The 13948-nt window shown below is 41.2% G+C and overlaps 1 protein-coding gene and 1 long non-coding RNA gene across 3 annotated transcripts in view; one reads left to right on the top strand and one right to left on the bottom strand.

Moving 5' to 3' along the window:
• PLXND1 (plexin D1) overlaps positions 1-13948 on the bottom strand; it is a 167711-nt gene that overhangs the window by 101647 nt on the left and 52116 nt on the right. The window contains exons 4-6 of the mRNA XM_079964483.1: positions 7522-7622; positions 5280-5409; positions 1274-1448 (exon numbers count right to left, since the gene is read on the bottom strand). Of these exons, the coding sequence (XP_079820609.1) occupies positions 1274-1448; positions 5280-5409; positions 7522-7622 (406 nt within the window). The remainder of the gene's footprint in view (positions 1-1273; positions 1449-5279; positions 5410-7521; positions 7623-13948) is intronic.
• Positions 1-13948, top strand: part of LOC307209498 — a 139120-nt gene that overhangs the window by 113658 nt on the left and 11514 nt on the right. The window lies entirely within an intron of this gene.

Genomic DNA, 13948 nt, shown 5'->3' with positions numbered 1-13948 from the left:
CCTAACAGGATGCCCAGGGAATCCTCCAATCTGAAGGTCACAGAGATTTATTTTACAGAAATAAGGTAATCATCTGACTTGGTTCATTGTGGCAAAGTTAATGTGCTGAACTCAAAAAGTTAGAATACAAAATTCTACACAATTACTTATTCAAAATCAGAGTACCAAAAACACCCACAAGATACAAAATACTATTTCTGTTAAGCACAGAGTTGCAAAGTATTACAAGTGATTAGAACTAGGCCACATTTAGACTGACAAACCGTGCTTGGCAACTGCTGGCTAATGAGCAGAAAGCCACATGGCAAGCAGTTAATCAGCAGGTAAAGCTTTTCCCAATGGCTTTGCATGTCTGGAAATGCTTCTCCTGCAGAATTTCTGCTAATCACACAGCTGTTGAAGACACAGGCGCTGCTGCGCTGAGGGGGAAAGGCTGGCAGTTCCCCGCAGAACTTTACAGGTGTCTGGCATATGGAAAATTGCAGCATAATGCACAAGTGTGGCATTCATGAATTGTCAAGGTCCAGCAATCAATACCAGATGGAGGAAAGAGGTGGTTGCTAAGGCCAGAGGGAATCCATACCACCATTTGGATATGGCGATGACAAATGAAGTCACCATTAATTGAGACTTCTTTCTCCCATCAAGGCTGGTGTTGCAGATGCTCTAGCATGTGCCGAAATCACAGCTCAGTACTTCCTGGGTTGATTTATATTTGACAGGAGATGGTGAGCTGCAAATTCCAATATATTCAAGACATATATGAACACACCTAAGACTTAACACCATGCTTGTGGTGGGCTTATCACCATGAACTGGTTCTTATATGCACTTATACTATTTGCATGATTTTGGAACAAATATGCACATCCTTCTCTACCATGCATCTATAGTGATATTCAACCTGAGGACTCTGTGACAACCACCATGTATCCAAAGTCATACTGGATCTTCAAAAAGGAATTATCTGAACCTGCATGATATAGCAAAGTAGCAGATATTGTGTTTTCCCCTGGCAACATGTTGCTGCTGTTGTTGTTACAGAGTTCACAGGATTGTGGCCAAAACCTACCAAGGTTTGAGGACTTCAATATTTCCTTGATAATGTTCACACATAAATGAACACACACAAACACATTTCATGCAGTAACTCAGTTTTCCATATCAAATACATTTGAATGACTACGGAAATAGTGGAGTTTCCAAGTCAAAGTCACTACTGCTCTTAATTTATTTTTTTAAAAGCATGTTATCTCTATTCTTTGTTACATACCTTGATTGTATGGGAAGGCTGGATATTTTTCTCTAGGAAGAAAATTGCAATAAACAAACTGGCTCCAAGAGTGGGCAGCAACTTTAGCTACAGTGGATATATTATTTCCATAATTGCAAGACATCTCCATTCCATTCAAACTTGGAATATTCCCATTTATTTGGATTATCATGCCCTAATACAGACAAAAAAATATTGAGTTATTGCTACACACACACACACACACAAAGACACACAGAATTTTGAATTGCATTGACCATCTGGTTTAGGAAACAAATGGTTACAATTGATTTTTCATTTTGCATAATATTTGTCAGCTGGAAAATAATGTATGGAAAGCATGGCTAAACTAGTACAGCTTTCAGAAAGGTAATAAGCAGTCGATGAAGGAGACTTACTCTTGGCTAGTAATATTGTTTTCTCTTAGGTTTTTATTGCAATTTCTATTTGGACATTTTGAAAAAGGAAGTTAGTAGAAACATTTTGCTTGGGGACAAAAAAGTATATTTATTTAAATTTATTTTCCAATTAATTAGCACAAGCATTTTTCCTTTAAAAAAGTCCTGAAGTGTTTTGAAACAAAAATAATATACAATTTTATATACACACACACACTCTCTCTCACACACAACATACATAGTTGCATCCTACTACATTTACTGAGACTAGACCCATTGGAAGTAACATAGCTATTAATCAGGTTCATTCATTTCAATTAATCTACTATGAGTAAGACCAATGCTGGATACAACCTATAGCCTCAATAAACAGCAAAAATATTGTGTGGACTCTCCCCAGCCAGTTGTAACAGTTGTGTAACGGCTTTGCTTATCAAGTGAAGTGGAATCACGTGTACCAAATCGACCCCTTTGCCCATGCTGTCAGTGCACACTGCAGAAACACTTCCCTGATGTCTGCATATTTGGATGGTGTTAGAAAAGGATGCTTCCCAGATACTGTTGTTCATGGATAGAACTTCTCTATGTAGGGTACTTTGGCTCAATCAGAGTCCTTTCCAATGCTGAGCTCTAACTGTGTATATCAGACAGTACTTGCGGAAAGCCCTTTCCTATACCACTCATCCTACGCAAGCTACAGGATGGAGGAATAACCAAGGTGCACATCAGTGAGGAAGAACTGATGCATGGGGTCTTGTAACCATCCTCACCCCTCTGTCTCGGTGTGTTGCGTGAACCTCCCTTTTAGAACCAGTGAAAAGTGGAACTGAAAAACAGAACGCCACACTGTAGGAGACATAATTCCCAAGGGGGCGAAGCTCTAGTCTTGGGAGAGGGGATGGAATGCAGCAAAGCAATCTGTTCTGGTGTGGTGCTGTAGCATTCCAGTGGTGGCTAACCAAGTGCAACTGAAAATGAGTGTGATCAATAAATCTGTTCTACTAGTACACAATCTGGCGGCATAATGTAATTCATCCCACCTGATCAGTGCAACAGAACTGAAGAGGTTTCTGTTTCACTAACAGAAATCTACGAAAAGCTATTTCACAAATTCAAAGCTGAAAGATTAAGCTAAATGTATTAATTAACATAGTTTCCATTGTGTGCTTTTTACTGAAGAGCCAGGAAGCAGTAGCTTACAAGTCCTAAAAAATAAACTTTAAGTGAATGTTTGTTGGTTTATTTTAACATTATTAATGCAGTTGTGTAAAGGGTTCGAGGTTTCTAGGGGAAATGGTTTAATTATTTACTGGCTCTTATAGTAAGCTAATCCTGATCTCCAGAGAGGAATGACAGAAGTTGAACAAAGATCTTCTGCAGTTTACTGGCAACCAGCAAAGGTCTTTGGATTTGTCATTCAAACCATACTCCCCTCAAACTCTAGGGAAGTGCAGATGATGCTGTTCTTAAACATAAATAAGTTCAAGTCTGCTTAGCATTCAGTGCTAAAGGCATCTACACTCTTCGTCCAGTGAAATGTACCACAGTACTAGCCTTAACAGTACAATCCTGAACGTAACTACTCAGAAGAAATCCCCACTGAGTTCAGCGGAATGCACATCCAGAGTTATTTGCACATTAGCTAAAAGTGGCCCATTATCACAATTATATTATGTTATGAATAATTATATTACCACATAGAACCAATCATCATTTAGGCATAGTTTCTTCAGCAGAAAAGAAATCTTGGGAAATGATTTGACAAAAGGCTTCAAAAAAGTGAAAAACCATTTTAACTCTGAAATATCAAACTGATGTTTGTGTGCAAATAGGTATCCTGAATATTTAAACTTCAATTTTTCATCAGTTCAACTGGTTCAGCCTTTTGTGTTCTGGTAGTGCTCTCCTTAGACTTGGCCTGAGTGGTATGTTAAGCCAGTTCCTCCTTGCACAGGGAAGACACTGACAACGCGATGTGACTTCCTCTGCGTGGACAGATATCCCCAAAGACTACTTGATTCCATAGGTGCAATATTTTGAATGAAATCGCTGCTTCACAGAGTCAAAAAATCCAAAATTACCAGTGCTGTCTCAACTTTCAGAGGTGGTAACATGGCAAACATTCCTTCTAATAGTGATTTAAGTCTTCAAATGTGGTCCATTCTGTAGCCAAAATTGTACTGTCCATGCAAAAGGGTGACACAATAGCAGACCTGCGGTAACCCCAAGGTTTGCAGTTGCTCAAAAACTCTTTAAAAAGAAAAAAGAAGAAAACTCCCCAAACAGCCCCATGAGAACTCAGTGGCTTGAAGCACTGAGAGACGGAGAAGAAAACCCCATAACAATGGGGGTGGGATGTGTGAGGGTGGAGGGGGCAGATGGAACAGAGTCTGATCCTGTCAATCCCTACTAAGAATTTGATTAGTTCTAACTCAGAGTAGACCAGCTTAGGTCAATTGATTTCCATGGGGGTGTGCTCTGAGTTTCACTTAGTCAGATACAACCCGTAAAGAATAGAATCGTCACATTGTCTAGAAAGGTCACTTCCTGGTTCATATTGAGAAGCCTTTTTTCAAAATGTCCCCAAGGATGTACCGTATTGGCCCAAATATAAGCTGCACCTGAATAAAAGCTGCACCTTTAAAATTCAAGGGGGAAAAAGAAAAAAATACAATACCTGAATATAAGCCGCTCCCTTAAAATTCCACAGGCATTCACACCCATTTCGTTTTACCGTATGTGTGTTTCAGCAGCGATATTGTAAAAGCCAATTTTTGTAAGGTCACGAATTTAAGATGCACTTTACTTTTCACGGTCGGAATTTGGAAAAAAAGGCTTATGTTCGGGCCAATGCGGTAGCAAAGAGAAACCATGGAAACTCATGGATAAAACAAATAATTTCATGTAGGTTGGATACTGTGGGAGGATGGGTGCCACACACACAAAAAAAAAAACCCACAAAAATTTTTCCCAAAATGAAGAAAAAACATAGGAGGAAAGAATCAGAGGACTCAGTATGTCCAACGTGCATGGAACACTGACAGACTGTTGGTGGCAGGGGCGGAAAGTGACAAAAATGGGGAAGGGTACAGAATGAAAGAACAAGCTGCGATAATTTTGCTGGAGAGCACCACTGGTGACATCTATTTAAAATGCACACAGTTGAAGATGCCCCTGGCTGCACCTGAAGTCTGATAACAACAAAGCCAAGTGATGTATGCCTACCAGCATACATAAAAGTCAGATTGCAAAGTTCTGTTCTTCTAATAATAGCAAACTCAGTTGCTGGTGTGATTATGGTTCCTGCAGGCTTGTGGAAACCCCATGGTTTACAGGTGCAGATAAAAGTATTTATGGAAAATACCTGAGGGAGGAAAAAAGGGGTGAAATAGTTTCATGAGGGTGGAGCATACTCAGTCACCACGGAAAATTGGGGCAGAGAGGGAAAGGAGTGGTGTTTCCTGGAGGTGACCATGGCTGTTTGGAACCCTGAGCATCACACCAAACCATTTTTTTTTTTTTTGCAGGTTCCACTTAGAATGGTTTAGAATAAATCCCGCTGCTTATGACACAATATCAACAAATAGTGCAATTCTCATTTGACATACTTTGTTCTCCTTCTCAATGTTTATTTCTGAGGGCAGTATGGTCATTGACGGACACTGCTGCACTCCTTCGCTGGCACTTATCCAGAAATTGGGTTCAGAAGAATTAGCGCACTCATGTTGCAGGGAACACCTAAAACAATTAAAAAACAGTCATGACCCTAGACCCTCAAAATTATTAATAATGTTGCCAGGAGAACTGCAACCCTCCTCATATTTTTCACTGCGCTAGCATCCATTTTATATAATCAACATGATCTCCATGATATAAACATTTTAGCTTCAACACCCAAGTGTACAAGAGACAAAATTGAGAGATACTTTACACATTATGCTTTCCTTGTGTTTTCCCACATACCCCTTTTCTGTATCTGATGCTGAAAAATCGACTCACAAACCCATGGAAACCAGAAATTAAGCTTTTGAACTATGTTGGCTTAGCAGACTCAGAGGAGACAGTGTATCAGCTAGCCATGAACGTTACTTTCTCCCCCTCCCCTTCATGTTCTATTTCTGTTTTATCAGATTTCCCCTTAAAATAAATATATTGTTCCAGCAAACTAAATTGATTGTTCTGCCTTGGTTATCTTTACTATGTTCTGGCTTGTTTCCTATAAATACTTCTGTTTAGTCTTTTGCCCCTATGATTGAGTTAGGAAAGGCTTGAGAGAGCGGCAGGATTCTTATTAGTTGTAGCATTACTCCTGAAGGCGAAGTGCCATAGCTCAGTGGTAGAGCATCTAGGCTTGGCATGCAGAAGGTCCGAAGTTCGATCCCCAAGTGGGAGAGACTCTTGCCTGAAACCCTGGAGAGCTGGTGCCAAACAGGGTTGACAATACTGAACCAGATGGGCCAATCGTCTCACTCAGTAGACGGCAACTTCTTACGTTCCTATGACGGGGCAAACTAGCAACCTATGTGAAGTTGGGTGAGTTTGGCCAGTTTTTGAACCATTCAAAACCGCACATAATATGTGGGCAGTAAAAATAAAGAGCTGTTGCTAATCTCCAATTGACATTCTTCAAGTAGTCATCCGTGAATTTGCATGATTAGGTTCTCCACAGAACCTTCTAGAGATCTTCCTTTCAGTGCGGGAGGGAAATTCTTTCCACACATGCTCTGATGGGCAAGGCAGGCACTCTCCATCCCATGTCCTTCTGCACAGCCTTAGGAAAAAACTTTGATCTAATGTTTGGCAAGTAGGGCAGAGCTATCTAGCTTATTCTTGTTCATCAGACTATTTTACAGCTTAGAGAATTGCAGGGTTTTATGAGGATATGTTGTTCTGGGACATGGTGATTGCCCGTAATATATAGCCTATGGCTGACCTTGCTCCTTCTGCTAAACCATTAACTTGGGACCATTAGTTCAGTTCTCGGGGCGGGGGATGCTGATTTCATGTTTTCAAGACCTATAGCTTACAAACTTACTTAATTTTTTTATTATTATTATCAAGACTACGGATTGCACATGACCTGATTGTAGGTACTGTACTCAGAATAAGACCAACAATATTCAGTTGTAAAATACTCTTATCATTTTCCCAAGGGGTGGTGTAATCCTGTTAGCTTCACTCTTGAATCCCATGGTTAAAGTGGACATTGTATTTGACAAAGGAAAAAAGAAAGAACACTCGGCCATTTAGTCCTATGTTGTCCCTTCAAAATATTACCTAGCAACATGTTTTAAAATAATCTTAATTTTCAGGTATATGTGTTATCAAAGAAATGTTCCTAGGATTTTGGTCCCCTGCTTAATGGAAGCCACTTGAAAAGGACCTTGAAAGGTCTCTTCATAGATCTTCTATTTTACGGTACGATAATAGAAATACAGATGACAAAGCACTTCTATACTGATTTTAATTAGAGATGCTTTTTATTCTTGTCAAACTCAGCATCTCATAATGTTTATTTTGTAAAGTATTATTATTTTCCTATAAACAATTATGTGTTTGAATTATGAATTATGAAATTACACTTGTGAAAAGTGTACCTTGTTTACAAAATATTTTTTTAATGGCTTTTGAATGCTTAGGTTTCAGCCACGGCAATGATTTCTTCAAAATGAGCTATTAAAATTAGAAATGACTTTCGAAGACTGCTATCAAACAACCCTAATCTTGTCAAAAGAGCAGAAGCAGAGTAATGAAATAAAAAAGACTAGTGATTTCCCTCAACAACACACAATTATTTTCTGCACAGAGCAGCCTATTACTAAGAGGCATGTAGTGTACAAAAATACCCACCTGGTCTCCAAGGTGCACCATCCACAGTAAGCATCGGCTGCAGCCAAGCACTCTGTACATGTGGTATATTGATCACAGGCAGCTACTTTCACACGGGCTATCTGCATAATAACAGAAGTCCAAGAGAATAATATTTTTTATTTAAAAAAGCTTTCAGAGAGGCATTAGTTTGTTAATAGGAAAGAAGGAAACCACAGTTTATTAACATTATTGTTTTATGTCATAGGTTATTGTCACCACAGAGGTCTTTAACTATTAGCATAAATCACGATAGAACACTCTGCTGCAAGAGACCTTTAAGAAGAAAGTGTTAGCAACCCTAGCAGTTTTTAAAGACAGGCCCCAGAACAAGCGAAAGGTAAAGGTAAAAGGATCCCTGACTATTAGGTCCAGTCGTGACCAACTCTGGGGTTGCGGCACTCATCTCACTTTATTGGCCGAGAGAGCCGGAGTACAGCTTCCGGGTCATGTGGCCAGCATGACTAAGCCACTTCTGGCGAACCAGAGCAGCGCACGGAAACGCCATTTACCTTCCCACTGGAGCGGTACCTATTTATCCACTTGCACTTTGACGTTCTTTCGAACTGCTAGGTTGGCAGGAGCTGGGACAGAGCAACGGGAGCTCACCCTGTTGCGGGGATTCGAACCGCCGACCTTCTGATCGGCAAATCGCAGGCTCTGTGGTTTAACCCACAGCGCCACCCGCGTCCCAGTCCAGAACAAGCTAATGAGCTATAAATTCCTCACTTTGGTTCAAATCTGATCTCCTAGGAGAAAGCCTTCTCTCCTGTGTGCTATTCCGAGTTGGGAATGCTCTCTTACACCTACAACCAGATTTATACAAGGTTGCATAAATAAATGAGTGATTGGTTATTACCAGGGCCATCTGTAGCGAGTATAGGGTTATGCAGCAGACAAGTGCATTCTTCTTTTTTGTGTTTTGCGTCATCGGCTTTTATGCCTCACCAAGGGCAGGCGTGCAGCCAATGCGCTATCAGCCTGTGAGGCACACCCACAAGGGAAGCCACTAATTGGCCCATTTGAGATGGTGCAGCAGGCAGGAATTTCAGCCGGACATCCAGGCGGCAGGAGGAATTTCCCTAATGGCCGCCCAGCCATGTGCGCTCTGTTCTCATTGCCCGGGGATGGCGGCCGAGTGCGAGAGCCGCAACAGGCACCCACCCAGGAAGGAGTAAGCATCCAGTCTCCTCTTTTGTGTTTCACTACAATCTCCCCTCCACCTGCTGCCGCCACCTCACCCCTTTGAAAATTCTGAGATTTAAACTTTATGCATCACATAAAGCAATCCCACACACAGGTGGATTTATAACCGAAATCTTTACTTTAAGATCAAGTAATGGAAGTGCTTACTCTCATCAATTGAAACGTCCACCTGTTGTTCATGTCTCATAACATTTTAACTTTGTTTTAAGAAATATAGAACATCACTAAGGTAAAGGTAAAGGGACCCCTGACCATTAGGTCCAGTTGTGGCCGACTCTGGGGTTGTGGCGCTCATCTCGTTTTATTGGCCGAGGGAGCCGGCGTACAGCTTCCGGGTCATGTGGCCAGCATGACGAAGCCGCTTTTGGCGAACCAGAGCAGCGCACGCAAATTCCATTTACCTTCCCACCGGAGCAGTACCTATTTCTCTACTTGCACTTTGACGTGCTTTCGAACTGCTAGGTTGGCAGGAGCAGGGACTGAGCAACGGGAGCTCACCCCGTCACGGGGATTTGAACCACTGACCTTCTGATCAGCAAGTCCTAGGCTCTGTGGTTTAACCCACAGCGCCACCCGCGTCCCTTATATCACTAATATTGACTAAAACATTTTAACTTTCTTTTCCGTCTTCCTCCTAATCCTTAGCCTGCAATCTCCCTCTCTAACCTCCTTACATCTATAGTAGATAACAGCTTCATAAGTGCAACTCTTACCCATTCACTGTGTGCTCAGTAGAGAGCACTCTGACTCATAGCTTGAAAAATATGGAATGTTTCACAAATTTATGTGTCCTTCTTGCACAATGGCCATGCAATTCTTCTCCGTATCATGCCAACTTTAGCTTATGTGCTGCTTAAGCTAACCAATTTTTGTAAGTTTTATAGCCTCAGTGACTCCCTGCAAAGGGGCTTCTGGGTGAGCAAGAAGATGCCAGCCAGCTGTTGTCTCGTGCCTGAGCACCACTGGAGGCTGCTGCTGTTGGTACAGGTACTGCATTAAAAGGATGGCCTCCAGCTAAGCTAAGTTGGCCAAATTTAGCCTCCCCACTCCCCCCGTCCCCACACCCTGGAGCAGCTCTGCATTTAATCTAAGAAATCCCCATTCCTGGAAGCTCATTAAAAAAACGGAGCAGAGGAATTCTGAGAAGTCTTGCAAGATCATTTCCGTGGGCTAAGTTTCTGTAGAAGCATCTAAGATGGAAATGGCAGTGACAGTTCAGTGTCTTCTTCTGTTGTTTTAAATATTCTATTCCAGTGCTGTTTCCCAGTTGAGGAACTTTGGATGAGTAAGGCAATAAATCTATACATTTTTACTTAAAAGGTGGTATTTGTCTTCTATATGCAGAGCATTATGATCTGAACAAGAGAAGATTGTCAAGATGCCTGACAAGAAAAAAGTCTAGATTTCTTATTACTGAAAACGGCATCCTTAAGAAAGTTGCAGGATCAATTCAATGCCTTTTAGTTCTTCTGTTGTTATGACTCCTAGGCTGTTTTATTTCTAATTTGATTGTTTCTGTATTTCTTTATGTAAACTGCTCTGGAAGTTTTTGCTGAAAGGTGAAAAACAAAAACATTGGATAGTGAAGAATGCTGATGCCAATAATACTGACCAACACTTCCATGTAGGTCTGTGTAAAGCAGGCACCCCCAAACTCGGCCCTCCAGATGTTTTGGGACTACAACTCCCACCATCCCTGTCCATTGGTCCTGTTAGCTAGGGATAATGGGAGTTGTAGTCCCCAAACCTGGAGGGCTGAGTTTGGGGATGCCTGGTGTAAAGTTTCCCTGATACCTCCCTGATTTGGCAGAAATCTATCCAGACCTGATTCAACCTAATCTGGACTCAGAAATCCTAATCTTGTAATTAGAAAATGCAATACTTCAGAGACAGTCTATCTAGCTTTTTTTGGAGCATGTTTTAAACTCTGGATCACCACAAATTGCTACAAATCAATATGGCTCCATCTGGCCGACTCTGTAGCATTTTATATTTGCTTTGAGCCAACTTGTACCAGGCACAAATCAGCACGATCTGGTTCAGGATTTAGCCAGATTGGTTGCACAGCCAGACTTTGGTGAAGTATCATGTAATACCTATCTTCCCCAGTCTGGGATGGAAATATTCAAGGAAGAGTAGGCTAGAGAACATCCTTATAATCACTTCCATCATCATATTTTTGTGGGATGTGAACTGGCTGCCTCTATGTTACAAAGTCCATTTCAAAATGCCAACTTTAAATATACACAAATTGGTACCTAGGTACTTAACAGAATGCCTCTCCCCATCCTGAGCCCAAAGATAGGCAGTGGGAGCCTTACCAGAGGTTCAGAGGGTTGCTTGTTATACGAGGACTTGAAAGTGGGCCATCTTGGGGCGGGGGGGATGGAATTATGAAACTCCCTCCCCTTGGAAGCACAAATGACCACAACATTAATGGGTTTTCACCTGCTGGTGAAAACTCATCTGTTTTTAATACTTTGGAGGTTAAGTCTATTCCCCCCCCCCCCCCACCAAAAAAATGGTTCTTTCTCATGCTATTGTCCAGTGAAATGAGATTATTATGAATTACTATGTATGTGTTGTCTGTATTTTATTATATTTTATTGATCTTCTTGTTGTTTATGTAAACTTTTATGGAAATTGCTTTAAGGTTTAAGCAGCATATAAGAGTTTAAATAAATATATAATTTAGCTGAAAGTTATTTGGATGAAGCAACACTGTGATATAAATTCACTAGTGGCCTCTTGAGTGACAAGACCATTATAAAACACCATATGAAGAGAAGACAGTGAAAAATAGTTCCAGCATCTTAGCCCTCCATGCTAAAGGGTGCTAGAGAAATTTAATAAACAACAACAATTTCAATGCCATTTTGCAATTACAAAGAATACCTCTCCCCACTATCTTGTGCAGGTTCTGTGTGCAACATTCTAACAGTAATAGCTAGAATACCCAGAGTGATCTGACATAAAGATCACATTGCCCTTCAAATGCTTGATTTAAGCCTGCTCAAAAGTGACATACATAAACCTCTTACACTCCCACAAGCATTATTTTTACATTGTTCTGGCTTCTCCTCAGATCACATTCAAAATCATGGTTCTCGACAACGGCCATAATTCCATTTGCTTTCTTGTGAAATTTAACACATAACTCAACCAGAACCTATGGTATGCTAGGACAATATGGGGGTGGAAGGAACAATTTACTGCCACTGTATGGTGGCGATAATGCTTCAGGATGGTATCATCACACACTGATAGCAGCAGCTGATATGAGAGGGTGATAAGTGATAAGTGTTGATTTTAGCAGCGTCCCGTGCACAGCGGAATGATGAGGAATACGTGCTCATACTCTATTTTGCTTTATTTACATTTCAAAGCTGGTAGTTTACAGAAAAACATCTTGCCTCTGCCGGAGCAGAAAATGCATCCTCTCTCCTCTGGAGCACAGAGAGAATCACACTGAGAACAGTGAAAAACAGGAAACCAGTGTACGTCACATCCAGTCTCCTTTCCCATGGGAAAACCCAACAGTACAGACTGTGGAATGTAAACACCTGTCTCGTGACAAGCACTTCGCTGCACAGTGAAGAGAGCAGAAACCAACAGTTAGCACAGTGAAACCTCTCAAACAGAGAATTCTGCAGGCTGTGGGATTTCTCTAACCAAAGGATAGCATATGCTATGCTAGCAATTGACAAGAGAAAGGCATGTTTTCAAGGACTAACATTCATAAAGAACAAGTTGGGTTTTCCTCTTCATTTTTTATTAGTTATATTTATGTTCCACCTTTCTTCAATAGAATATGATGGAGGCATGCATAGGGCTACCATGAGGCCCTCCTATTCAGCATTGCTTGACCCAACCCAAACCTGCATAACTTCAGCAAGCCTGGTACATTATGTAATTTCCAACCATAGCTCTGGCTTGTGTAGATTAAGTGAAACTTTTGACATATTGTTCAGAACATCCTCTTACCTTGCCTAAACATATTTCCCCAAAGCTAAATACCTCTGGAGAAAAGGAAACAGAACCAAATTTAGCCAGTGAAGAAACAAATTATATCACCTGATGCCTTGCAGACTTCGTGCACTTGACGGAATGATAAAGCCTATCCTAGGTAAACCATTTTGATTTGTTAATGCTAATGGGATACAGTAATGGCATGATATACTATCCCAAAAGGAATCTTGTGAGAGTCTGTACAGTGATATATGGATATTCTGTAGGGAATTGCAGCTGGAGAGTTTAAATACCAAGTACAAAATTATTGGTTGCACATCTGTTTCAGTAGATTAAGAATGAATGTAGCTTGCACCATTGATGACTGGAGCACATACCAAACTTGAGTTTCTCTACAACTAGGCAGTTTAAAGGCAACAGGAAGGCAATAATTATACAAGAAAAGAACACTTTATATGCTGAATAGTTCTCGCTCATGCACCGTGGTATCCAATAAATTAGGTACAACTGTGTACTGAGAAAATCCCCAGTAGTGACAACTTTAAACTCTAGGCAAAATTGTGGTAGAAATTCAGTGATACCTAGATAATTATTATTTTGCTTTCACTATAGATAGGAAAGGAAGGAAGGAAGGAAGGAAGGAAGGAAGGAAGGAAGGAAGGAAGGAACCACTGTCATTCAGCTTTCAGGAAAATCCAAATGCAGAATGAACAACACAGATAAAACTTTAAAGTCCTTTAGAGAGATAGAGCGAAATTATCCTAAATAATATTAACGTTCCATGAGATCAATATTGATAACAAAATTTGAAGTCTTGTTAACATATTGTTGTGCATTTTTGTGATGCCTCAAAGCAGAGGTTTTCAACCTTTTTGAGTCCATGGCTCTCTTGACCAACTACGTTCTTTCTGTGGCACCCCTGTGGGGCTCAGGAGCCCAGTTGTGTCACCTCTTTCCTGCAGAGCTAACAGCTTCTCGCCCTTTTTTGAACACCCTCCCTCAACCTCCTCTCCTTGAGAGTCCTCTGGGCAGCCACGCTGGTCTCTGAGCTTCCCTCCCCCCACCCCAAAGAGAGGCGCCTCCTCACGCTGCCCCACAGGGGCCTGGGACTTGTCTGTCTATTCCCAACAGCAAGGGCTGGTGGACTGGCTGGCTGGGCTCCCTTGCCCATTTGCTTGCTTATTCCAAGGCCACCTCAGCTCCTGGCAACCAGCACCCTCTGACCAGCCCCAGA

Source organism: Podarcis cretensis (genome assembly GCF_951804945.1).
Source record: "Podarcis cretensis genome assembly, chromosome: 2".
Taxonomy (NCBI): Eukaryota; Metazoa; Chordata; class Lepidosauria; order Squamata; family Lacertidae; genus Podarcis; species Podarcis cretensis.
This window is presented reverse-complemented; position numbering and strand designations above follow the sequence as displayed.